Source organism: Trachypithecus francoisi, unplaced genomic scaffold (assembly GCF_009764315.1).
Source record: "Trachypithecus francoisi isolate TF-2019V2 unplaced genomic scaffold, Tfra_2.0 Lachesis_group21, whole genome shotgun sequence".
Classification (NCBI taxonomy): domain Eukaryota; kingdom Metazoa; phylum Chordata; class Mammalia; order Primates; family Cercopithecidae; genus Trachypithecus; species Trachypithecus francoisi.
The window spans coordinates 25324351-25349003 of record NW_022681467.1 but is presented as its reverse complement, the minus strand read 5'-3'; the positions used below and the strand labels follow the sequence as shown (position 1 = coordinate 25349003).

General features: G+C 44.4%; 1 protein-coding gene across 6 annotated transcripts; it reads right to left on the bottom strand.

Annotated features, from left to right (window-relative positions):
* Positions 1–2990: 2990 nt before the first annotated feature.
* SIRPB2 (signal regulatory protein beta 2) lies at positions 2991–21999 on the bottom strand. 6 transcript variants are annotated; one of them, XM_033185939.1, is made up of 5 exons: positions 21722–21999; positions 8758–9120; positions 7332–7673; positions 6413–6478; positions 2991–5418 (listed from the first exon to the last, which is right to left on the bottom strand). In XM_033185939.1, exons 1-5 carry the CDS (start codon positions 21933–21935, stop codon positions 5249–5251), a joined length of 1155 nt encoding a protein of 384 aa, XP_033041830.1. In that variant the 5' UTR covers positions 21936–21999; the 3' UTR covers positions 2991–5248. The 6 variants fall into 6 exon arrangements, with proteins under 6 accessions (XP_033041830.1, XP_033041832.1, XP_033041834.1 ...); XM_033185941.1 differs by having other exon boundaries at positions 2991–3581; XM_033185942.1 differs by having other exon boundaries at positions 3853–4027.
* Between the last annotated feature and the right edge of the window lie 2654 nt (positions 22000–24653).

The window sequence follows — 24653 nt, the reverse complement described above, 5'->3', positions numbered from 1 at the left end:
GTCTCTTTAAATAAACACTGCTACTGCTATTTTTCGCCTGATGCTGTTTTCCAGCGGAACCAGCCCACCGGCTGTTTTCCAGCCAGGTCAGCCCACTCCTTTCTAGAAATGTACTCTATCTCTCTTCAATAAACTCTGCTACTTAACCTTTGATGTGTGTCTCTTGGCTGAAATCTTTCTTCCAAGCAGACAAGAACTGAAGATTCCCGCACTTCCCTGTAATGTGACCATAGGAAATATTGGCATAAGCATGAAACAACAGGAATTTTCCTGTGTCTGCCAGCAGCATATGTTGGCTTAATGGCATTGGGGCATGATTTGGCAAATTTAGTGGAGTTGAAGAAACACAGAACCTGTATAACCCTCCAGTTCTACTTGTGGGTATGTGCACTGGTGCATGTATCAGGAGACACAGTGAAACTGTCTCTGTTTGGGATAGTGAGAAACTGGAATAACTAAGGTCTCCATCCATCAACAGAAATCACAAATGTAATATGTTGATACAAGAGAATACTATACAGTTCTGAAGATGAATGAATTAGAGTTACAGGTAACCAACCTGGATATAACTCAAATGTTGAGTCAAAAAGTAAGGTTGAGAATGATCTGTGTAGCAAAGTGCCATTAATCAGTGCCATTTAGATAGAATTTAGAAACGTGCTTGACTAGACCTGGCATCCCCCACTTTCCCAGCCCAATGACATGTAGCTGCACTCTGGGCAGTGTGTCTTGTGGAGAGGATAGACTATTCTTGACCAGGCTGGCACCTCTTTTCACCCCACCCCGATACCACCACCCCAATACCACCACCCCAATACTGCAGCAGGGCTGCCATCCTTGGGTTGTCAGGATATAGGAAGCCGCTGTCAAATGATGCTTGCTCTTCTTCTTCCTCCAGCTCTAGGTCTTACCTGTGGGGGGAAATGAAGGGTCCTCAAGGCCCGAGGAGAGTGGTGTGAATAGACCCATCTCTCACAGGGAGCTGTCACAGAGGCTGGGACTTTGGCAGCCTTGATGGGGGTTCCTTGAGGCAGGAGGAATATGGGACAAGAACCATGGGAAGAGAAGGAAAGAGCTAAAGAAGAGCTGCAGGAAGGAGAGAAACAGATGCCCTGATTCAGGGATCTTGGAGTGTAGCCATTGACATCCAGGGGTCAGATCTGAAGGCCCAGGCAGGCATGTCATAGTGGCCTGTTTGCCCTTAGTGGGGGCTGTGGTCTCTCTGTGGCATGCCCCCTGCTCTGTCTTTGGCGGGTTGTCTAACCTGTGCAATGCCTGGGGCCCCAAAGCAGAAGAAGGGCTGGATTGAGGAGTTCTGTCTCCCATCCATTCCCCACCCTCTCTATCTGTGGTCAGCAGGTTTCCCAGAGTCCCCATGAAGGGCCTTAAATTATTCATCTTTTGTTATATTTGTCTTCTTTAGTGGACTTACCCCCACCTTGCTCCCCTGCCATGTCCCTATGAGGTCACTAGACCCAAGCAGGGCCAACTTTCCGTAGGATTTTCTAACCGAGTCTGTGGTGAATAGGGCTGTCTGGTGTCTGAAGTTGCCCGATAAGGGGCCCAGGCACTGTGGGCTGCCGTGCTCCTCGTCAGGGGGAGTGTAGTGACTACAATTTACTGTCAGAATTGCATGACAATCGCCTAATGAAATAATGTAACCGCAATAATTATTTAGGGCTTCTTACATGCCAGGTGCAGTTAATGCTGCACATATGCCAATTCATTTCAGCCTTGAAACTACCTAATACGGGAGACACGCATGTTATTATCAGTTTACAGACAAGGAAACTGAGAGAAACAAACTCACCCAAGAGGTAGGTAGGAGAACTGGAATTTGAACCTGCACAGCCAGATTTCCCGGACTGTGTACTTCATCTCTGCCATGTACGTAGTTCAGATGTTTACAGCGTCTAATACAGGCCAGGCATTCTGCTTGGTGTTTGCTGTTCTTGTGCCAAGTCAAGCACGCTCCTGCCTCAGGACCTTTGCATTTGCTGTTCCTTGTACTTTTCAGCTCTTCCCCTGGGTATCTGCAGGCCTCCCTTCCTCACTTCCTTCAGGTGTCAGCTCAAATGTCACTTTATCAGGAGGCCTCTTCTGTCCACCCTGCATAAAACAGTGTCACTTCTCCTTTGCTCTGGCAACTTCCTTCCTCCATCTCCTGCGTTGTGAAGGCCCTCAGCACTCAGTATAGTGGGGCCTGTTACTCATCTAGGGTTACTTGCTCACTGTCTGTCTTCTCTCAGGAGGAGGTAAGCTCTGAGACAGCAGACTTCTGTTTCATTCTCAGCACACTGATTAGGGCCTGGCACAGAGTCAGGTTTCAACCATGTTTCAGGACTGAATGAGAGTGGCTACAATAGTGGACCGTTAGGTTCCTGTCCCCAGGGAGCTCAAATTCTAGTGGGGACAACTAACAATCATCAAGGAAGCAGACACACAAACACACACACATATACACACACACACACAGACACGCACACGTGCACACACTCATGCACACACATGCACACACATGCACACACACAGATACACGCATGCACACACGCACACCCACATAGGTGAACACACACATGCACGTGTGCTCACACACACACCCCCACATACGTTTTCAGGTAGCAGTAAGTACTGTGAAGAAAACTTAAGTGGCATGGGGGAATGAGAGTGATGGAGGTGCTTTTATGGATAGAGTGGTCCAGAGAGGCCTCTTGAAGGTAAGCAGGGACTTGAATGGATTAGGGAGCTTTGTGTGGACAAAGCCCAGGGAGGTGCTGGAGCAGAGTCAGCTTACGGGATCTGGGGAGATGAGGTCAGAGGGGGCAGCAGGGACCAGCTCACGCAGGGCCCAGCTCACGCAGGGCCCTACAGGGCGAGGAGTCTTGCAGGGGCAGATGGGACCCACCTCCAGTTAGTAGAGAACCAGCTCCACGCTTTTCTGCTGTTTAGCTTCCTGTGGCTGTTGAAACAGATCACTGCAAACCTGATAATTTAAAACAACAGAAATTTATTTTCTCATAGTTCTGAAGTCCTGAAGTCTGAAATCAAGGTATTGGCAGGGCCACGCTTCCTCCGGAGGCTCCAGGGGCAGAATTTCTTCCTTGATTCTTCTAGCTTCTGGTGGCTGCTGGCATTCCTTAACCTGTGGTCACATCGCTCCAAACTCTGCCTCTGTGGTCACATTGCTTTCTCTTCTCCTACATTGAAGCTCCTTCTGTATCTTTCTTGTAAGGATACTTAACATCTCTTTTAGGTCTCACTTAGATAATCCAGGATAAACCCCCACCCCTATCTCAAGATTCTTAATTTAATCACACCTGCATAGTCTTTTTTTTTTCCTTTTTAACATACAAGGTAACAGTCACAGGTTCCAGAGATTAGGACATGGATATCTTTGCGGTGGGGGTTAGTATTCAGCCTACCTTCCCTACCCTCTCTAATGTCTGGTAATTCAATGATTTATTCCATTCTCAGACTAAATTACTGTTCTTTCTGGCTTAGTTCAAGCTGTTTTTCTGTTTGTTGTAATGAAAAACATCTAAACTCATCTACTCCCCGCTATAGTGCTAATAAATGTTTGCCTGGAAAGAGAAAAGGGAATTTACATGTATTGAGTGCACACAGTACATACAGCACATAGTCGGCCCTCAGTAAATGCAGAATTGAATTGGTTCTTTTTTTTTCTTTTTTTGAGGTGGAGTTTTGCTCTTGTTGCCCAGGCTGGAGTGCAATGGTGCTATCTCAGCTCACTGCAGCCTCTGCCTCCCAGTTCAAGCGATTCTCCTGCCCCCTCCTCCCAAGTAGCTGGGATTACAGGCACCCGCCACCATGCCTGCATAATTTTTTGTATTTTTAGTAGAGACGGAGTTTCACCATGTTGGCCAGGCTGGTCTCAAACTCCTGAACTGAGGTGATCCACCTGTCTCGGCCTCCCAAAGCGCTGGGATTACAGGCATAAGCCACTGTGCCTGGCCTTGAATTGGTTCTTACACAATGCAGAAAAGTCCACATTAGTATCCTGGATGTTCTGTGATGTGAAGAGACTCTGATTAGTCACTAAGGGCATACAGGGAGGGGGCAGAGGCCTCAGGGTTAAAGGCAGGTGTGTCTGACTCCTGGGCATACACACTCTTCCCCATGTCAGGGCTTCTCAGTCCACTAGATGTGGTAGCACCCCCCAGGTTGCTAGACATTGCCAAAAGTCCCATGGGGGCAAAATCACTCTTCTTGGGAACTACTGCCCCACATCATGCTGCCCTAGGGGAGGTGATGGTGGGAAGAAGTGCTGGCCAGCTAGCTGGGCATTAAACTCAGGTGTACCACAGGGCAGGTGAGAGGCTGCCTGTATGCCGCTGTGGCGGAGATAACTGGTTATCTCCTGATTTCTACCATCCGGTTTCTCTAGTGAAAATTTGCAGCTGGGCGCATTGTTGCCAGAAATAAAGACTACATTTCCCAGCCTTTCTTGCAGCTAGGTTGTGACCATGTGACCCCATTCCAGCCAAGTAGAGGTAAGTGAGGTGGCCAAGTTCCTGACTGTGCCCTTAAAGGGGAGGGTCCTGCTCCCCTTCCCTGCCTTCTTCTCCAGTCTGGCTGCCTAGAAGGTGGACCTGGTAGCAACGAGATCAATGAATCCTGGGTCTCAAAACCAGGGAGTCTCTGTATTGCTTGGCCTGCTGATGGTCAACTTTCTGGTTGATTTCCACTGGTTTAAGCAACTGTTATTTAAGAGCTTTGTTATATTTGCTGAACCTGCATTCTAATATTACACCCACCCAAGCCAGCCATGAGGGGGATGGAAGGAAGGCAGGAAGGGGTGGGGAGAAGGGTGTAGATGGAGGAGCACAGATGGTCTGGCTGGTTGAGCTCAGAGATGCTTAGGGACACCTCCTGGGAAGAAGACTCTGAGTTGGATGTTGGAGGCCAATAAGGATGTGGTGAGGTGGGGAAAGGGGCAGGGCTCACCAGAAAGGGCTTCAGCAGGGGCAAGGGTGTTGAGGAGAGACTGAGCCAGAGACTGAAAAGCAAGGAGGTCTTGAACAGGCCAAAAGGAGAAAGGGAGACACTTTAGAGGGAAGCCCGGTGCAAAGAGGGGAATTTCACTAGGTGGACCAAAACCAGATGTAGGGATCTAGGACTTTGTCATGAGGCCTGGGGGCATCTGGAGGCTGGGACTGGAGGTAGGGAAATGGTTGAGGAGCCCTGGCTCCTCTCCAACTCAGAGGATCCCCAGTCTTGGGCTGACTCCTCACTCTTGACCCTTGTTCCATGCTAAGGTGTTCATGGCTTCTGCTGGGTCTGTGGTCTTGACATCTTCTTGCCCAGGGCTCCTCCGAGAGGTAGCCAGAGCCAGTAGGAGTGCAGCCAACGTAATTGCCTTCAGCCCCAGGACCACAGGTGCGAACACAACCAGGAGGCCTGGTAGGCACAGGAGAGAGCTCAGGCGGGACCCATGGTGAGGGCCCCACAGCCCACACCTCAGTGCTGCCCATGGGCAAGGTCACATCCTGCTGCTGTATAACCTCTGGAGTTGTATCCTTTCTATGTTGAAAGATGAGATCAAAGACCACCCTTCCCTCTGCCCTGGGCCCAGAGAATGGTTGCCCAATATTCTACCTGCACCTGTAATCATCTCAGTCGCATCCCTAACCTCTGCTCTTCCTGATTGCCTAATGCAATCCTCAAGGTAATCCTACAGTGTAGGATAGTGATCCAATTTTTATAGATAAGGAGACAGACCCAGAGTGGGGAAATGATTTTCTCAGTGCCACACGTGTTAAAGAAGTCACGGGACCCAGGCAGTCTGGTCCCCATGAATGGCAGGAGCAGGGCCGAGCATCAGGAAGGCAAATCTGACCACGTCTATCACAAGCTCCCACCACATACTGAGAGCCCTCGAATGTTAACAGGAGATGTGCCAGGCACAATTCTGGACACTTGGCATGTGTGATCTCATTGAGTGCACACAACCCCATGAAGTAGGCTCTCTGATTCTTGTCCCCTCCTCCCTAGTTCATAGAGTCAGATACCAGATTCAAGGGGCAAGAACCTGCCCATCATATTAGGAAGGGGCTCCATCCAGGAGGTTTAGCTACAAAGCCATGTTCTCCAGTGTTGCTGTGCATAGCCTCACAGCCCTACACTCAGATTCACAGGGAGCTCACCACCTCTCAAGCAAAATTTCCCACTAAACAGTTACATGGCCCTGGCTATGAGAAAGTTCATTATAACTGAGCTGTTATAACATGGTTCTCTGGGGTCCTAGTTCCGAAGTTGAGATGAAGTCCTGGGAGCTTTCTTGGTGGCAGATTAGCCTCAGGAGTCTGGGACTGCTCCCTTCCCATGACCAAGCCATTCATGGCCCCCTTGCCTGTGGGGGACTCATTGACTCCACTGAGGTGGGTACACTTACCTGTTGGAGACATCTCAGTTGCATGTTCACTGGTGAATTCTGCCTCTTGGGAAGAGGTAGATTTTGCTGCAAGGGAGAGAGGCTTTCTCATACTTCCCTTTATCTCCCACCACTTCCTAAGTCCTAGGAGCTGGGGTCTCTGGGATGAGTCTGCCAGTTTCTACCTGGGTGCGGGCTAGAAGTCAAACCCTGCAGCTATGAAGGACAAAGTTAGATTTTTTACTGGAGCACCTTTAGAGTATGGACATGTCTAATTTATTGCAGAGTCTCCAGTGCTTAGTACAGTGCAGGACACTCAACAGGCATGTAGTAGATGTTTGTTGAATTATTATTGTTACTATTATTTGAGATGGAGTTTTGTTCCTGTTGCCCAGGCTGGAGTACAATGGTGCTGTGATCTTGGCTCACCGCAACCTCCGCCTCCCAGGTTCAAGCGATTCTCCTGCCTCAGCCTCCCAAGTATCTGGGATTACAGGCATGCACCACCACGCCTGACTAATTTTGTACTTTTAGTAGTGACAGGGTTTCACCATGTTGGTCAGGTTGGTCTCAAACTCCTGACTCAGGTGATCTACCCACCTTGACCTCCCAAAGTGCTGGGATTACAGGAGTGAGCTATGGCACCTGGCTGATGTTTGTTGAATTGTTAATGATCTATACAGAGTTTTGTGGCAACCAGAATGGGGAGAAATTAACTCAGCTTGAGAGGAGAAGGTTTTACAGAGGAGGGGCCATTTGTGCTGGGCCTTGAAGGATGAGTAGGAGTTTTCAGAGAAAAGGAGAAAGCATTCCAGGTAGACGGAAAAACTTATGTAAAGACACGGAAGCTGGGAAGAACTGACTTGTTCGGGACATGTAGAAAAATTCCTCATGAATACCTGCTCCTCTCCCCCGACAACTCCAGAACCAATTGTCTCACCTTTCACTTTGAGCCTGGTGCCCTGTCCAGACAGGTATTGCCTGTTGGGTTTCCTCTGAAACTTCACACAGTAATAGGTGCCTGCATCCTCACTGGAGACGTTTTGCAGAAGAATGCTGAAGTCATTGTTGGAGGCCCGCACCGCTGTCGCCTTTGGGTGGGAGATGCCTCCAAAGTTGTAAATGGCCTCCCGGTTCAGACCAGCTCCCTGGAACCACCTGATGGGTCCGGGGGGACCGTCTCCAAGCACTGTGCAGTTCAGAAAGACCGTGTCTCCAGTGGTCCCCAACACCAATTCCTGGGGCTGGATGATCCACAGGTCTGGTTCAGGGTCCCCAGCTCCTGAAGCCAAAGAGGAGGTCCTTGTTGGATTCCATCTCCTCTTCCATCTTTCACTCATTTCCTCCCTGGTGTTTTCCCTCCCTTCCTTCTTTCCAGATTTCTTCACTCGGCCACTCCCTCCTGCTTTCGTTATTACTCACTAGTTGACTCGTTCAGTAAAAAAGCTCTGAGTACCTACTACATACCAATGGTAGGACTGGGGAACATGAAACTGAGGAATACACACAAGTGCCTGGCCCTGAAGCCATTCTCTGTCTTCCAGTGGAGATGGTCAAAAAAATGCCCAGAGGTGGAAACCCAGAAGACAGCAGGACTACAGAGCAACCATTATGGCTTGGAAGAAGCCAGTGAAGCCTTCCTGAATCTGGCATCAAGTTAAAATGAACTCCCACGTACAGATACTCTCCACGTCACTAGTTTATGGGGTGGTTCCACGAGCATCCATTCTATTTGATCACCCAAATGACTCTTGAAGTACAAATTGTATTGCCTGTTTTACAAGCATAGCACTTGAGGCATGTAGAGCCAGGGTAACTGACTTAAGAAGGAACTGCTATTCAATGACAGCCCCAGGATTTGGGTATTCAGGTCACCAGAGGTGGACTTACAGATGCCATGATTGATTACTTGGGGAGTGTGGTAGATGACATGATCAGCCTCAGGTTTTGACTCTGTGCTTGTAATGGGGTACATCCACACTCTCACCTTGGCTGCATGGTGGAAGAGTATTCTTCCTTGTCCCTTGACTTGGAGCTGAGCCACGTGACTTGCTTTAGCCAATGGGCTGTTAGCAGACATAATGTGAGTAGATGCTTGAGGTGTACTTGAAGAGTTGGGACTGGGCTTCTGCTTCTGCCATCTCTATGAGAAAAACATGCCCCACGTAGTTGCTACCTCTCCAGCCTGGGCTCTGGCATGAGACATGAGGAGTGGAACCACCCAGCCACATGTAAATGTGCATACAAATATGTATTGTTGTATGCTGCTGCAATTTTGTGTGATACAGCATGATACAGTGGATAAAGGTGACTGTGCAGGGAAACAGACCAGAGCAAATGTGTGGTCTGCAGGGCCTGATACTCACCCTTCACAAGCACTGAGGTGCCTTCATCTGATTTCATTTCTGAATATTCACTCAAACCATCAAACCTCACACAGTGGTAGGTTCCAGTATGCTCCTTGGTGACATTGTGGATATAGATGGAATAATCGCAATTCAGTGGTTCTGATGTCCTTTGGATCATGGGCATCACCCCGTGGAAGGAGCCACGTTTAAAGTTATAAATTTCTTGTTGGTCCTTAGTGCTCACCTTGACCCATTTTATACCATCGGCGCAGGAGTTGACCACCATACACCTCAGTAGGAGTGTCTCGCCTTCTGCCACCAGCATGGGGCCCTCGGGCTGTAACACCTGCCCGTCATTCCTGCTGCTCTGCCCAGAGGCATCTACAAAAGAGGAAGAAAGACCTTGCACTGGGCAGGAAGGACTTGGAGCAGTAAATGACACGCTTAAAACCATCAAACCATCATCTGGCCAAGAACAATGGCCCAGGACAAGACAGGAGTGTCATTAGAGAGGGTAGGGAAAGAGGGGACAAGATGGCTGGCTGCAGAGAGAGAACTGAGCTATGCAAGGGAAAAACCTACAAATAATAAATAACACTCAAGTGCTTACCATGTGCTGGGTCCTGCATGCATTATGTCACTTATTCTTCACAATGCTCCGGTAAGGTAAATGGCATTATTCCCATTTTTTGACAGAGGAAACTGAGGACCCAGAAAGGTTAGGCAGCTGTCCCAGGATCATCTGCTAGGATTGTGTCTCCCAAATGCACATGTTGATGTCCTAACCTCCAGTACCTCAGAATGTGACGTATTTGGAGATAGTGTCTTTAAGGAGGTAATTCAGTTAAAATGAGGTCATTGGGGTTGGGCCTTAATCTCATCCAACTGGTGTCCTTATAAGGAGAGGAAAGTTAGACACACACATACAGGGGGAAGACCATGTGAAGATACAGGGAGAAGGCGGCCGTCTACAGGCTGAGGAGAGAAGCCTCAGACAAACCAGCCCTGCAGACATCTTGATCTCAGTTTCCAGCCTCCAGAATTGTGAGAAATTACATTTATATTGTTCAAGTCACCCACGCCATGCTACTTTGTTATGGAAGCTCTGGCAGACTCACACATCACCCAGTAGGAGAGTGACAGGCTTGATTCAAGCCCTGTCAGCCTGTTTCTGGAGCTCTGGCTGTTAATCTTCAAATGCCACCCTTCAGAGACGTAGGTTTGTGTGTTGCGGGGTTCAGTGTAAATACCCTTCCTGCCTCCTGTGAATTCTTCAGCAGACTGCAGTTCATGTTAATGTGTTGTGAAGTGAGTCTATTTTGAAGACAGGTTGAACTGTTGAGTTTGTCCTCAAAGTGCATACAGAGAAAGAGGGCTGAGGCCTCCCATGGGCGTTCTGGGTCACAAACATCATCACATGTACTCCTTCTAACAATTCTGTGAGGTAGATGCTGTTATAATCTCAATTTTAAAAACTTTTCCGTTTATTATTTATTAAAAAATTTTTTTTGTAGTGATGGGTACTCACTATGTTGCCCAGGCTGGTCTCAAACTCCTGTGCTCGAGTGATTCCTTCCCCTTGGCTTCCCAAAGTGCTGGAATTACAGGTGTGAGCCACCATGCCCAGCCTATAATCTCCATTTTTGAGATGAGAAAGAAAATGAATGCTCACAGTGGTAAAGAAACATGAGGTGAACCATGCATTCAGTAGATATCATGTCCAGGATTTGAACTCAGATCAGGTGACTTAAGATTCTGCTCAACTCAAGGTCAGCAGTTTTGTACCCCGAGTTTCCTTTTTGTCTGTATTCCCATCAGCCTTTGTGAATAGCTCAGTCGCACTCCACATATTTGTTTGCAGTATATCATGGTGTTTCTCAGTCGTGAATGAGGCGAGGAGAGTAAGAAGGTGAAGCAAACATTCCCTTCTAAGAGGATCTAGGAAAGAGTTATGGAATTCTAAATTCTATTTCTACCTATCTTCAGCTAGGCATGTGCTGTTAACCACCAAGAAAAACTTTCTCACAATTGTGACGAAATGATAACCACATGTTGAATCCTAGGGATTGCTTTTGTCCTTGATGTCCTTAGTTTCAAGAAATTCAGCAACATCCACTCTCAAGCATTATTTGAGCCAGTCAGATCTGTGATCACTAATCCTTCCTGTTGTTTTTTTCCCTGGCCTCAGGGAATTTCCTCACACACATGCACAGAACTGTGCCCATCTCTCAGCACAGGGCTAAGAATGGTGCCTGTTCCCACCAGCCAAACTGGTAAAACCCATGATTGTCAGGGCACTGGGGAAACTCCACAGAAGAGAGTACGCAGCCCGGAAAGAAGTGTTCTGGTCCACCCAAGAAATCCTAAAATCAAGGCCCCCAACGGATTTAAAAAAATAACATTCTATTGTGAGGCTTCTGACACATGTGTAACTGGAAGTTATGACATCAGTAGAATAAAGACTGGGAGGGGAGAAATGTGAGTTTATTATTGTAAGTTTCTTTTTTTTGGTATCCATCACCTGAGTATTTATTATTTCTATGTGTTGGGTACATTTCAGGTCCTCTTTTGTAGCTATTTTGAAGAACATAATACATTGTTGTGAATTATAGTCACCCTACTCTGCTATCAAACATTAGAATTTATTCCTTTTATCTAACTGTGTGTTCGTACCCATTCACCAACCTCACTCTTAATCCCTCTCCCTCAGACCCATCACCTTTCCTAGTCTTTGGTATCTGTCATTACACTTTCTACTTTTATGAGATCATTTTTAGCACCTGCATAGTTGTCTTTCTGTGTCTGGCTCCTCCCTCCCTTCCTTCCTTCCTTCCTTCCTTCCTTCCTCTCTCTTTTTCCTTCCCTCCCTCCCTCCCTTCCTTCCTTCCTTCCTTCCTTCCTTCCTTCCTTCCTTCCTTCCTTCCTTCCTTCCTCCTTCTTTCCTTCCTTCTTTTTTTGGAGTGTGATGGCATGATCTTGGCTCACTGCAACCTCCACCTCACAGGTTCAAACAGTTTTCCTGCCTCAGCCTCCTGAGTAGGGCTTACTTCACTTAACATAATAATCTCCAGTTCCATCCGTGTTGCTGTGAATGACTACATGATTTCATTATTATGATTTTTTAATGGTGGAATAGTATTCCATTGTGGGTGTGCTTGGGGACTCTCTCTCTCTATATATATATACATATTTTTTTCTTTATCAATTCATCCGTTGATTGATGCATAAATTGATTCCATACATCTGCAATTGTGAATATTGCTGCAATAAACATAGAAATGCATGCACTCCTTTGATATATTGATTTCTTTTCCTGTGGATAAATACCCATTGTAGGATTGCTGGATCATATGGCAGTTCTATTTTTAGATTTTTGAGAAATCTCCATACTGTTTTCCATAATGGCTGTACTAATTTATGTTCCCACCAATAGCATATAAGAGTTCTCTTTTCTCCTCATCCTCACCTTTTTTTTTTCTTTGTTTTTGAGAGGAAGTCTTGCTCTGTCACCCAGGCTGGAGTGCAGTGGCACCATCTTGGCTCACTGCAACCTCCACGTCCTGGGGTCAAGTGATTCTCCTGCCTCAGCCTCCTGAGTAGCTGGAATTACAGGAACATGGCACAACACTCGGCTAATTTTTGTATTTTCAGTAGGGACAAGGTTTCACCATATTGGCCAGGCTGGTCTCGAACCTCTGACCTTAGGTGATCTGCCCTCCTCAGCCTCCCAAAGTGCTGGGATTACAGGCATGAGCCACAGCACCTGGCCTGTTTTGTTTGTTTGTTTGTTTGTGTGTCTTTTTAACAATGGCCATTCTCACTGGGATAAGACGATATCTCATTACGGTTTTGATTTGCATTTCCCCGATGAGTGATGTTGAACTTTTTTTCATATATCTCTTGCCATTTGTATGTCTTCTTTGGGAAATGTTTATGCATTCCTTTCCTTTGCTCATTTTTAATTAGATTCTTTATTTGTTTGTTTGCTTTTTTAACTGTTGTTTGAGTTCCTTATATATTCCAGATATTAGTCCCTTGTCAAATGAGTACTTTGTGAATATTATCTCTCATTCAGGAGGTTGTCTCTTCACTCAGTTGATTATTTTTCTTCAGTGAAGAAGCTTTTTAGTTTAATATAGTCCCATTTGTCTTTTTTTGTCTTTGTTGCCTGTCTTTCTGAAGTCTTAGCCACAAAACCTTTGCCTAGAGCAATATCTTGGAGTGTTTTCTGATTTCTTTGTTTTGTTTTTCAGAATTATCTTGTATCTTACTGAGCTTCTTCAGTATCAATATTTTATGTTCTTTTTCTGGGATTTTGTACATTTCTTCTTGATTGGGATGTGGTATTGGTATAATAGACCAATGGCATAGAATACATAGACAAATGGTATAATGCACCAATGGCATAGAATAGAAAACACAGAAATAAATCCATGTATTTACAGCCAATTGATTTTGGCAAAGGTATCAAGAATATATATTCAATAAATGGTGCTGGAAAAACTGGATATCCATATGCAGAAGAATAAAAGTAGACTGCTATTTCCCACCATATACTAAAATCAACTAAAGATGAATTAAAGATCTAACTGTAGGACCTAAAACTATAAAAACTACTAGAAGAAAACAGGGAAAGCACTCCAGGACACTGGTATAGGTAAAGATTTTATGACTAAGACCTCAAAAGGGTCAGGCAACTAAGACAAAAATAGAAAAATGGGACTATATTAAACTAAAAAGCTTCTTCATAATAAAAGAAACTATCAACAGAGTGAAGAAACAAACTCTTGAATGAGAGAAAATATTTGCAAAGTACTCACCTGACCGGGGACTAATCTAATATCCAAAATATACAGGAAACTCAAACAACTCAACAGTTCAAAAAATCTCATTAAAAAGTTGGCAAAGGAAATGAATCAACATTTCTCAAAAGAAGACATACAAATGGCCAACAGGTACATGAAAAAAATGCTCAACATCACTAATCATCAGGGAAATGCAAATCAAGACCACAATGAGATATCATCTTACCCGAGTTGGAATGACTATTAAAAAGGGAACAATAAAAAAAAAAAACCAAAATAAAATAAACAAACCACAACAAATATATGCTGGTAAGGTTGCAAAAAAAAAAAAAAAAAAGGAAAGTTTATACATGGTTGGTGGGAATGTAAATTAGTACAGCCACTATGAAAAACAGTATGGAGATTTCTCAAAAATCTAAAAGTAGAACTGCCATATCATCCAGCAATACCACTACTGGATGGCCAGTATGGAATACTATTTGGCTATAAAAACAAATAAATTCTGTCATTTGCCACAACATGAATGAAGGTGGAGTTCATTATGTTAAGTGAAATAAACCAGGCACAGAAAGACAAACATCACATGTTTTCACTCATACGTGGGAGCTAAAAAAATTGATCTCGTGAAGGTAGAGGGTAGAATGATACTTACCAGATGTGGGGAAGAGTGAGTGTAGGGAGAGGGGGATGAGAGAGATTTGTTAATGGGTACACACATACAGTTAGATAGAAGGAATAATATCCTGCCATTTGATATCAGAGTATGGTAACTATAGTTAACAACAATGTATTGTACATTTCAAAATAGCTGGAAGAGAGGACTTAAAATGTTCCTAACACAGATAGATGAAAAGTACCTGAGGTGATGGATATCCCAAATACCTGGACTCATTTATTACACATCCTATGCATGTAATAATGTATTACATGAACCCCATAAATATGTACAAATGTTATGTATCAATTAAAACCAGAGAAATTAGAAAGTATTTTAAACTGAATGAAAATGGAAACATAATATAAAAATTTGCAGGATCCCATTAAAGCAAGGGGAAATTTGTAGTATTAAATGCCTATATTTGGAAAGAAGAAAGGACTTAAATAAATTACCCACTTTCCACCTTAAGAAACTACAAAGAAGGCCAATAAACTAAACCCAAAGTAGTGAAAGAAAGGAAATCATCACGCTCTAAATGAAACTCTATACAGAACACACACACACACACGCAGAAAAATCAATGAGAAGAAGAAAATCTTTGAGAAGATCACTAAAATAGATAAATCTCTAGTCAGATTGAACAGAGGGGACACACACAGAAAGAACCTAAATTATTAAAATAAGGAATCAGATTGGTGATACTACTACAGATTTTACTCTTATTAATAGAATAATAAGGGAATATTATGGAAAACTTCAAGTTATGTATATTTGACAAATTAGGTAACATGAACAAATTCCTTGAAAAAGATACACTGCCAAAGCTTTCTCAAGAAGAAAAAGATAACCTGGTTAGCCCTATTATTTATTAAAATGTTTAATCTGTTGTTAAAAATCTTCCCGGAAATAAAGCTCCAATCTTAGAAAGTTTCATTCGTGAATTTTCCATATCTTTTTCTTTTTTTTTTTTTTGAGACAGAGCCTCACTCTGTCACCCAGGCTGGAGTACAGGGGCGTGATCTGGGCTCACTCCAATCTCTGCCTCCCAGGTTCAAGCGATTCTCCTGCCTCAGCCTCCTGAGTAGCTGCGATTATAGGCATGCGCCACCATGCCCGGCTAATTTTTATATTTTTGGTAGAGGCAGGGTTTCCCCATGTTAGCCAGGCTGGTCTTGAACTCCTGGCCTCAAGTGATCTGCCTGCCTCAGCCTCCCAAAGTGCTGGGATTACAGACATGAGTCACCATGCCTGGCCAAATTTTCCATATCTTTAAGAAAGAAATAATACCAATTTTATACAAATACTTTTAGAAAAGTTGAGAAAAGGAGTATGCTTTTCTAACTGTTCTATTAGTCCCTGTGTTATCTTGAAGCCGAAGCCTTTTCCTTATGAGGAAAGAAAACCAATATCTCTCATGAACATAGATAAAAATTTTTTTTTTTTTTTTTTTTTTGAGACGGAGTCTTGCTCTGCCACCCAGGCTGGAGTGCAGTGGCCGGATCTCAGCTCACTGCAAGCTCCGCCTCCCGGGTTTACGCCATTCTCCTGCCTCAGCCTCCCGAGTAGCTGGGACTACAGGCGCCCGCCTCGTCGCCCGGCTAGTTTTTTGTATTTTTAAGTAGAGACAGGGTTTCACCGTATTAGCCAGGATGGTCTCGATCTCCTGACCTCGTGATCCGCCCGTCTCGGCCTCCCAAAGTGCTGGGATTACAGGCTTGAGCCACCGCGCCCGGCCTAGATAAAAAATTTTAAACAACATTTTAGTAAACCGAATTCAGCAATCAGCAATATTTAGAAAGTATAATACATTATGATCAAGTTGAGCTTATCCCTGGAATATAAAGTTGGTTTAACATTCAAAAATCAATCAATGTAATTTACCATATAACTAAACACACACACACACGCATATGCATGCACTCATATAATCATCTCAACAGATGCAGAAAAAGCAGTTTTCAAAATTGAACATGGATTCCTAATAATAACTCTCAGCAAACTAGGAAGATAAGGAAGCTGTTTCAAGTTGATAAGGGGCACCTGTGAAAACCCTACATCAACTATATCAAGCTTAGTGGTGCAAAAATGAATGTTTTCCCTGCAGATCAGGAACCAGACAAGGATGCCGGTTTTTACCATTTCTATTCATGTTTTTTTTTTTTTTTTTTTTTTTTGAGATGGAGTCTCGCTCTGTCACCCAGGCTGGAGTGCAGTGGCCGGATCTCAGCTCACTGCAAGCTCCGCCTCCGGGTTCACGCCATTCTCCTGCCTCAGCCTCCCGAGTAGCTGGGACTACAGGCGCCCGCCACCTCGCCCGGCTAGTTTTTTATATTTTTAGTAGAGACGGGGTTTCACCGTGTTAGCCAGGATGGTCTCCATCTCCTGACCTTGTGATCCGCCCGTCTCGGCCTCCCAAAGTGCTGGGATTACAGGCTTGAGCCACCGCGCCGGCCTAGATAAAAAATTTTAAACAACATTTTAGTAAACCGAATTCAGCAATCAGCAATATTTAGAAAGTATAATACATTATGATCAAGTTGAGCTTATCCCTGGAATATAAAGTTGGTTTAACATTCAAAAATCAATCAATGTAATTTACCATATAACTAAACACACACACACACGCATATGCATGCACTCATATAATCATCTCAACAGATGCAGAAAAAGCAGTTTTCAAAATTGAACATGGATTCCTAATAATAACTCTCAGCAAACTAGGAAGATAAGGAAGCTGTTTCAAGTTGATAAGGGGCACCTGTGAAAACCCTACATCAACTATATCAAGCTTAGTGGTGCAAAAATGAATGTTTTCCCTGCAGATCAGGAACCAGACAAGGATGCCGGTTTTTACCATTTCTATTCATGTTTTTTTTTTTTTTTGAGATGGAGTCTCGCTCTGTCACCCAGGCTGGAGTGCAGTGGCCGGATCTCAGCTCACTGCAAGCTCCGCCTCCCGGTTCACGCCATTCTCCTGCCTCAGCCTCCCGAGTAGCTGGGACTACAGGCGCCCGCCACCTCGCCCGGCTAGTTTTTTATATTTTTAGTAGAGACGGGGTTTCACCGTGTTAGCCAGGATGGTCTCCATCTCCTGACCTTGTGATCCGCCCGTCTCGGCCTCCCAAAGTGCTGGGATTACAGGCTTGAGCCACCGCGCCCGGCCACCATTTCTATTCATTATTGTAGGATAGGTACTAACCGTGCTAAAAGGTAGTAGGAAATAAAAGACATCCAGATTTGAAAGAAAAAATAAAACTATCTTTATGTGCAGATGACATAATTAAAATTGCAATGAAAATTTCTTAAAAAGGCTACTAGATCTAATAAATGAGTTTAGCAAGGTTGACGATAAAAGATCAATGTACAAAATTATATGTATTACTATATACTAGCAATAAACAATTTGAAATTGGAATTTTAAAATTTCCAGTCATCAATATTATAAAAAATAGAAAATATTTAGCCAAAAATGTGAAGAAACTGCAAACTGAAAACTTACAAGACATTACTAAGAGAGAGAGAGAAAAAAAATCAAGCCTAAATAGAGAGGTACACACTGTTCATATGTTGGAAGATTCAATATTGCTTAGATGTCAGTTCTCTTAAGTTGATATATAACTCAATGCCATTCCTGTTCAAATCCTAGCAGGCTTCCCTTTGGAACTGATATACTAAATCTAAAATTTATAGAGTAGCCAAAACAATTTGAAAGAGAGTAAAGTTAGAAAACTAACACCACCTGCTTTCAAGACTTAGATAATGTTACAGTGATTAAGACAGTGTGGTACTTCAGAAAGATAGATAAACATACCAGTGGAACTGAATAGAGAGTCTAGAAATAATCCATGCAAATAGAGGCAACTGATTTTTTAAAAAGAGATGAGGTCTCACTATGTTGTCCAGGCTGGAGTGCAGGACTATTCTGGGTGTGATCATCATAGCACACTGCAGCCTCAAACTGCTAGTCTCAAGCAATCCTCCTGAGTAGCTAGGAGTACAGGTGCATGCCATGGCTCCTAACTATAATTATCTGATATTTGACAAAGGTGCAAAGACAATTCAATGGAGAATGGGGAGTTTTCTCAACAATGGTGCAAGAACCATTGGAAATACATGTGCAAACAAATGAACTTTGGTTTATACCTCAAACTATATAAAAATTAACTCAAAATAGATCATATAACTAAACATAAAATGTTAAACTATACAAATTCTAGCTGCAAACATGGAAAAAAACTTTGTAACTTTGGGCTACGCAAAGATTTCTTAGATGTAACACCAAAATCGTGATCCATTAAAGACAAATTGATGAATTGGACTTCATAAAAATTAAGAACTCCTGTTGTTCAGAAAACACTTGTAAAAGAATAAAAAGACAAGTCACAGAGTAGGAGAAAAATCTTTGCAAAGCATATATCTGGCAAAATATTCGTATCCATAATATATAAAGAACTCTCAAAACTCAATAATAAGAAACACGCTTAAAAAATGGGAGTCGAATAGGCCCTTCACCAAAAAGGGATGCATAATGTAAAAAATGTTCAGCATCATTACATATCAGGGAGCTAAAATCACAGTGAGAGGCTGGTAATACCAGGACTTTGGGAGGCTGAGGCAGGTAGATCACTGGATCCCAGGAGTTCAAGACCAGCCTGGGCAATATGGTGAAACTTTGTCTCTGCCAAAACAAAAAAAACAACCAACCAACCAACCAACCACAAAAATTAGCTGGGCGTAGTGACGTGCGCTTGTAGTCACAGTTACTTGGTAGGCTAAGGTGGGAGGATCGCTTGAGCCAGGGAGATGGAAGTTGCAGTGAGCTGAGATCAGGCCACTGCACTCCAGCCTGGGCAACAGAGTGAGACCCTGTTTCAAAAAAAAAAAAAAATCACAGTAAGATATTACTATATACCCAGTAGAATGACTAAAATTAAAAAGATTGACCATAATAAGTGTTGGTGAGGATGTGTAGGAACTGCCATCCTCCTACATTGCTGATGAGAATGTAAAATGGTACAACTCCTTTGAAAAACAGTTTGGCAGTATCTGAAAAACTTAAACATACGGCAACCATATGATCCAGTCATTTTATTCTCAGATATTTCCCTAAGTGAAATGAAAGCATATATCCACACAAAGACTTGTACATGAATATTCACAGATGCTTTATTTATAATAGCCCTAAACTGCAAACAACCCAAATGTCTGTCTGCAGGTGAATGGGAAAGGGTTTATCCATACAATGGATAGACATGAGAAGAAATGAACTATTGACATATGTGACAACATGAATGAATCTCAAAATAATTATGCTGAGTAAAAGAAGCCAGCCACAAAGGAGTACAACTGTGTGATCCTTGTTATATAAAATTCTAAAAAATACTAACTATAGTGACAGAACACAGGTCCATGGTTGCTCTGGAGACTAGGAGGAGTGGCAAGGACGAATCACAAGGAAAGTTTTGGGTTCTGGATACGTTCATGATGCTGATTTTGGTGATGATTTCACAAGTGTGAAATATACTCAACACTCACAAACAAAACTTACAAAATTGTCTACTTTCTATAAGTATGGTTTAATTAGTCAATTACATTCAATAGAGCTGTTAAAAATAAATTATTTGTAAAGATGAAGCCTGTGTGTGTGAGGAGAAAGAAGCAATGGAGGAGAGGAAGAAGGAAGGACTCAGGAAGTCTTATCTCAGCTGGGAGTGAGTCTGGGGAAGTGAACACCAGGTAAGAAGCTGGAGTCCTAAAGTCTGGTGCCCACACCCCTTCCCTCCCTCTCCCCTTCTGAGTCTCCTTCCGTGTTGTCACTTGGGCTTTAGGAGGTGTCCTAGGAGGTTTGCCTCTGCCTTGTTGGTGGAGCTGGACCAACCCTGGATTCCTTCTCATCTACTTTCCATCTGCATCCTCTGCATTTCATGGTTCCTGTACAGGGGCTCCCTTTAAAAGCCTTATAGAAAATTTGTTAGCCCCAGTCTCTTCTACTACAAAATAGGGGCACTCATAGGACCTTTCTCTAGGGCTGCTGTGAGTATTAAATAGAAAAGGGGTGAGGCTCAACCCCGGGCCAGCTACGTAATTTGTGAGGCCAAGTGCAAAATGGGAATGCAGGTCCCTTGTTCAAAAACTGTTGAGCAACACAGCAGAGCATTAAACCAAGCACGGGGCCTTTCTAAGCAGGGGTTCTGTTCCTCTGTATAGAGGGCACACCCATGAACCAGCCCTGACTCAGCTTGAGATGCAGCTGGACTCAAACCTTCCAACTGACTGGTTTAAGCAACTTCTCTTATTTTCCATCTATTCTATTCCAACAATCATTGGGAACATTTTTTATTCTGGGGTAGTTTAGATTTCTGATTTCCTAGTCTAGTGCCTAAAACATAGCAGACACTCAAAAGTACTTGTGGAATGAGAACTAGGAATTACGATTCATATCTTACAATTGAGGAAATCAGCTCAGAGAAGTGAAGTGGTGTCTCAAGTCATATGGCCAATGAGTAAGGGAGCACCCAGGTCTGACCCCTCACCGGGGTTCTGCCAGGATCTCTCCTGGGGATGGCCACCCCGGAGGACCAAATATGTGATGGACACAATCTAGATCTCAGTAGAGCCTGGAGCAGGGGCCCAGATGGGCAGGAGATGGAATGAGCTCACTGAGAGCCAAGTATTCCCGCCTGGTAGATCAGAGGGTTCTGGACTCGGAGACTGAGCTATATATTCAGGGGTCTCAAGACTCAGGAGCTAACCTGGCCTGCCCCTGAGTTAAAGGAGACATGGGAATGATGATAGTAATCGCCAGCAGTTATCAAATCTTTGTTATGCCAGGCTCTTACGGGTATAATCTTGTTAAATTCTCCTAAGAAAGTCGTAAGGTGAATCGTATTTTTAGCTCCATTGTACAGTTGGAAAAATTGAGGCTCAGAAAGAAGTTATTTAAACTGGTTAGTGGTGAGGTTTGAGCCCACTGCGTCTTAAGCTGAGCCAGGGCTGGTTCCTGGCTGTGCCATTTATACAGTTGCACAGGGCCCCGTGCTTAGAAGGATCCCATGCTTGGTTTAATGCTCTGCTGTGTTGCTCAATACTTTTTGAACAAAAGACCACAGTTTTCATTTTGCAATGGGTCTCATAAACTATGCAGCTGGCCCAGGGCTGAGCCTCACCAGTTTTCTATTTAATACTCACAGTAGCCCTAGAGGAAGGTCCCATGAGTGTCCCTGTTTTGTAGAAAAGTCTCCTGGGGCTAAAAGAGCTGCAGCATCTGACGTGGGCATAGGAGCATCCAAGCTGGAAGCCAGTGGGTGTGAGCGCAGAGCCTGGGAGCTTATCACTTCGCTATGCTGCTTCTTGGGACGCTGGGTCTGCTCTCTGCCGGAGACAGGCAAATTTTCAGTGTCCCCCTCTTTACCCTATCTTCATTGGGGTCAAGTTTCTCCAGGCATGCCAGAGCACTTAGCACCCCTCTAGGGACTGATCAGCCGGGGGTGGACCCTGTTCTGTCCCAGATTCCACTTACCTGAGGGGACAAGGACCAGTACCAGCAGCAAGAAGCAGGGAGACAAGTAGGCCAGGCAGGTCGGGGCAGGCATCATGGAGCACATGGCATCTTCTGTGGTCCCCAATACTTGGGGCTCCTCTGCTCTTTGGTGAGTGTTGGAGTCTGAGGTGGGGCCCCTGGACAAGGCAGTTTCTGTGTCTCTTGGCCACAGCTGTTTGGGAAGTGTTTTCATTGCAGCAACACAAGGCTGTTGGTGCAATAGGAAGGAGCCCGGTCAAAGGGTTTCCTGCTTTTGTGTCTGGGCTGTGGTTCCTGTAATGACTGTGCTAAAACCTTGATGACCCCTTGCCATAGGCTCCATCCTAGGTGCCCGGGAGGGAGGTGGGCAGTGAGGTCATAGGATGCACTCTGGAATCAGCTGGACTTTGGAGCGAACATTGGATCTTCCTCTTCCCGGCTGTGCAAGATTTCAAAGTCACTTGCCATTTCTGAGCCCTTGTTTCTTCATTTGCAGCATAGGAACAGCAGCAATCCCCTCTTCAGAGAAGTTTTGGTGCGACTATGAGAAATAATGTGTGCGAGGGCACAGAACGATGTAAATGCTAAACATATTAACCATTTGTATTTATTTGTTTATTTTTTTGAAACGGAGTCTCCCTCTGTCGCCCAGGCTGGAGTGCTGTGGCGATCTCCGCTCGCTGCAAGCTCTGCTTCCCAGGTTCACACCATTCTCCTGCTTCAGCCTCCCTGGTAGCTGGGACTACAGGCACCCGACACCACACCCAGCTAAATTTTTTTTTGTATTTTTAGTAGAGATGGGGTTTCACCGTGTTAGCCAGGATGGTCTCGATCTCCTGACCTCGTGATCTGCCTGCCTTGGCCTCCCAAAGTGCTAGGATTACAGGCGTGAGCTGCCGTGCCCCGTCATATTAACCATTATTATTCATGATATGCAGAAAATAGAGGAGGTGACATTGCTTAAGAAGAAGGATTTATTATAAAGCAAGCCCCATGGGGGCCTCCTTTTTTTTTTTTTTTTTTTTTTGTTTGAGACGGAGTCTCGCTCTGTCGCCGGGGCTGGAGTGCAGTGGCCGGATCTCAGCTCACTGCAAGCTCCGCCTCCCGGGTTTACGCCATTCTCCTGCCTCAGCCTCCGGAGTAGCTGGGACTACAGGCGCTCGCCACCTCGCCCGGCTAGATTTTTGTATTTTTTTAGTAGAGACGGGGTTTCACCGTGTTAGCCAGGATGGTCTCGATCTCCTGACCTCGTGATCCGCCCGTCTCGGCCTCCCAAAGTGCTGGGATTACAGGCTTGAGCCACCGCGCCCGGCCGGGGGCCTCCTTTTAGCACTGCAGGGAGGATACAGGACTAATTCCTAAAAGTATAATCATGGGCAACTCTCTCAGCTGGGGGTCCGAGTGAAACATACCCAGATTGTACAAACATTTGTGTTTGTGGCATCTTTGTTTCCTGTAAGTGATCCGAACTTCCTCCGGAGCCTCCTGGTGCTGGCTATGGAGAAGGAAAAGCTTAACCTTGCCAGTTCATACAATCTAGGCAGTCTCTTTAGCCACACTGTCTGGGTTCAAATCTTGGCTTTACTCAGTTTGGCTGTGTGACCTTAGAGCAATCATTTGACCATTTTGTGCCTCAGTTTCCTTATCTGTAAAACAGGAATAAAAATATGGTGGGGTGTGTGGGGTGCAGTAAGCACTCTATAGGCTTTCACCATTGTCTTTTAGGTTAACTCAGTCTTTTAATTAACTCAGGGAAAAATACAAGAACAACTCAGTCTTTCATTATTTCACTTCCTCCCTCATGCTTCAGAAGGTTCTGGGTGCAGAGAAAGCTGAAGATTCTCTCCTGCAACAGCGTGGCAGGCCTTGGATCTGAGTATGTCCCGTGGGTCCCAGGGGTCTGGTGTCTACTGTGAGGAGATTAGTCTGGCCTGGTCCCCAAGGACTTTGCACTGGGTCTGTGACTGGTCTTTTCTAGACTTTTGAGGCCTTGCATTGATACCCCTGCTCAATTCCATTACTCCCTCTACTTGTTCTCCTGTCAATGAGATCTATATAGTGAAGCTTCTTTGAAAGCGTCACAAGTCTAGATGATTCCACCAGACCCTCAGTACCTCCATGTCATTCTTACACGGAAACTTCGGAATCACCTGCTCATCTCTGCAGATTTCTTTCTCAGCTATTTGTTTTTTTCTAAAGTTTTACTTACAAATAATTTTATTTATTTTAATAGGCAAGGCATTGTATTCGTTAACTCTTGCTGCATAACAAACCACCCTAAAATTTAGAAACTTAAAAACTGTTTAGTTAATTCACGATTTTGTGGGTTGACAATTCAGTCTGGGCTCAGTTTGATGGTCGGGTCTTCTCATCTCAGCTGATTTTGGCTGGGAATGTTCATGCACTTGAGGTCAGCTGCAGGTTGGCTAGGTGGCTTTGTTACTGCAGCTAACTGATTGTTAACCTGGGTACCTCAGCTGTCCTCTATGTGGTCTCTCATCCTCCAGGGCACTCACTTAGGCTTGTTCACATGAAAGAGGCAGTTTTGGGAGACAGTGCAAGGTACAATGAAACTTCTGCCATATTCTTTTGGCCAGAGCAAGTTACAAGACCAGACAGGATTCAAGGAATGGAAAATAGACTTTGCCTCTTGTTAGGAGGAACTGCAAAGCCTAATTGCAAAAGGTGTGGATACAAAGAGAGGGTATAGAATTGTGGACATTTTTGTGATTTATCTGCCATGGGCATCTGCAGAGTACAAAATTCAGAGGTCTCAGTGTCTCATTTATAGGGCTTCCAGACATTACTTTCCTTAGGGTTAACCGCAGTCACCAGTTTTTGAAGACATTCCATTTCTCTACTGTTTCTGATCTAGTGCTCAAAAACCAGGTTGGACATGGTTTCTTTGTGATGTCGTGGACTATGAACACCC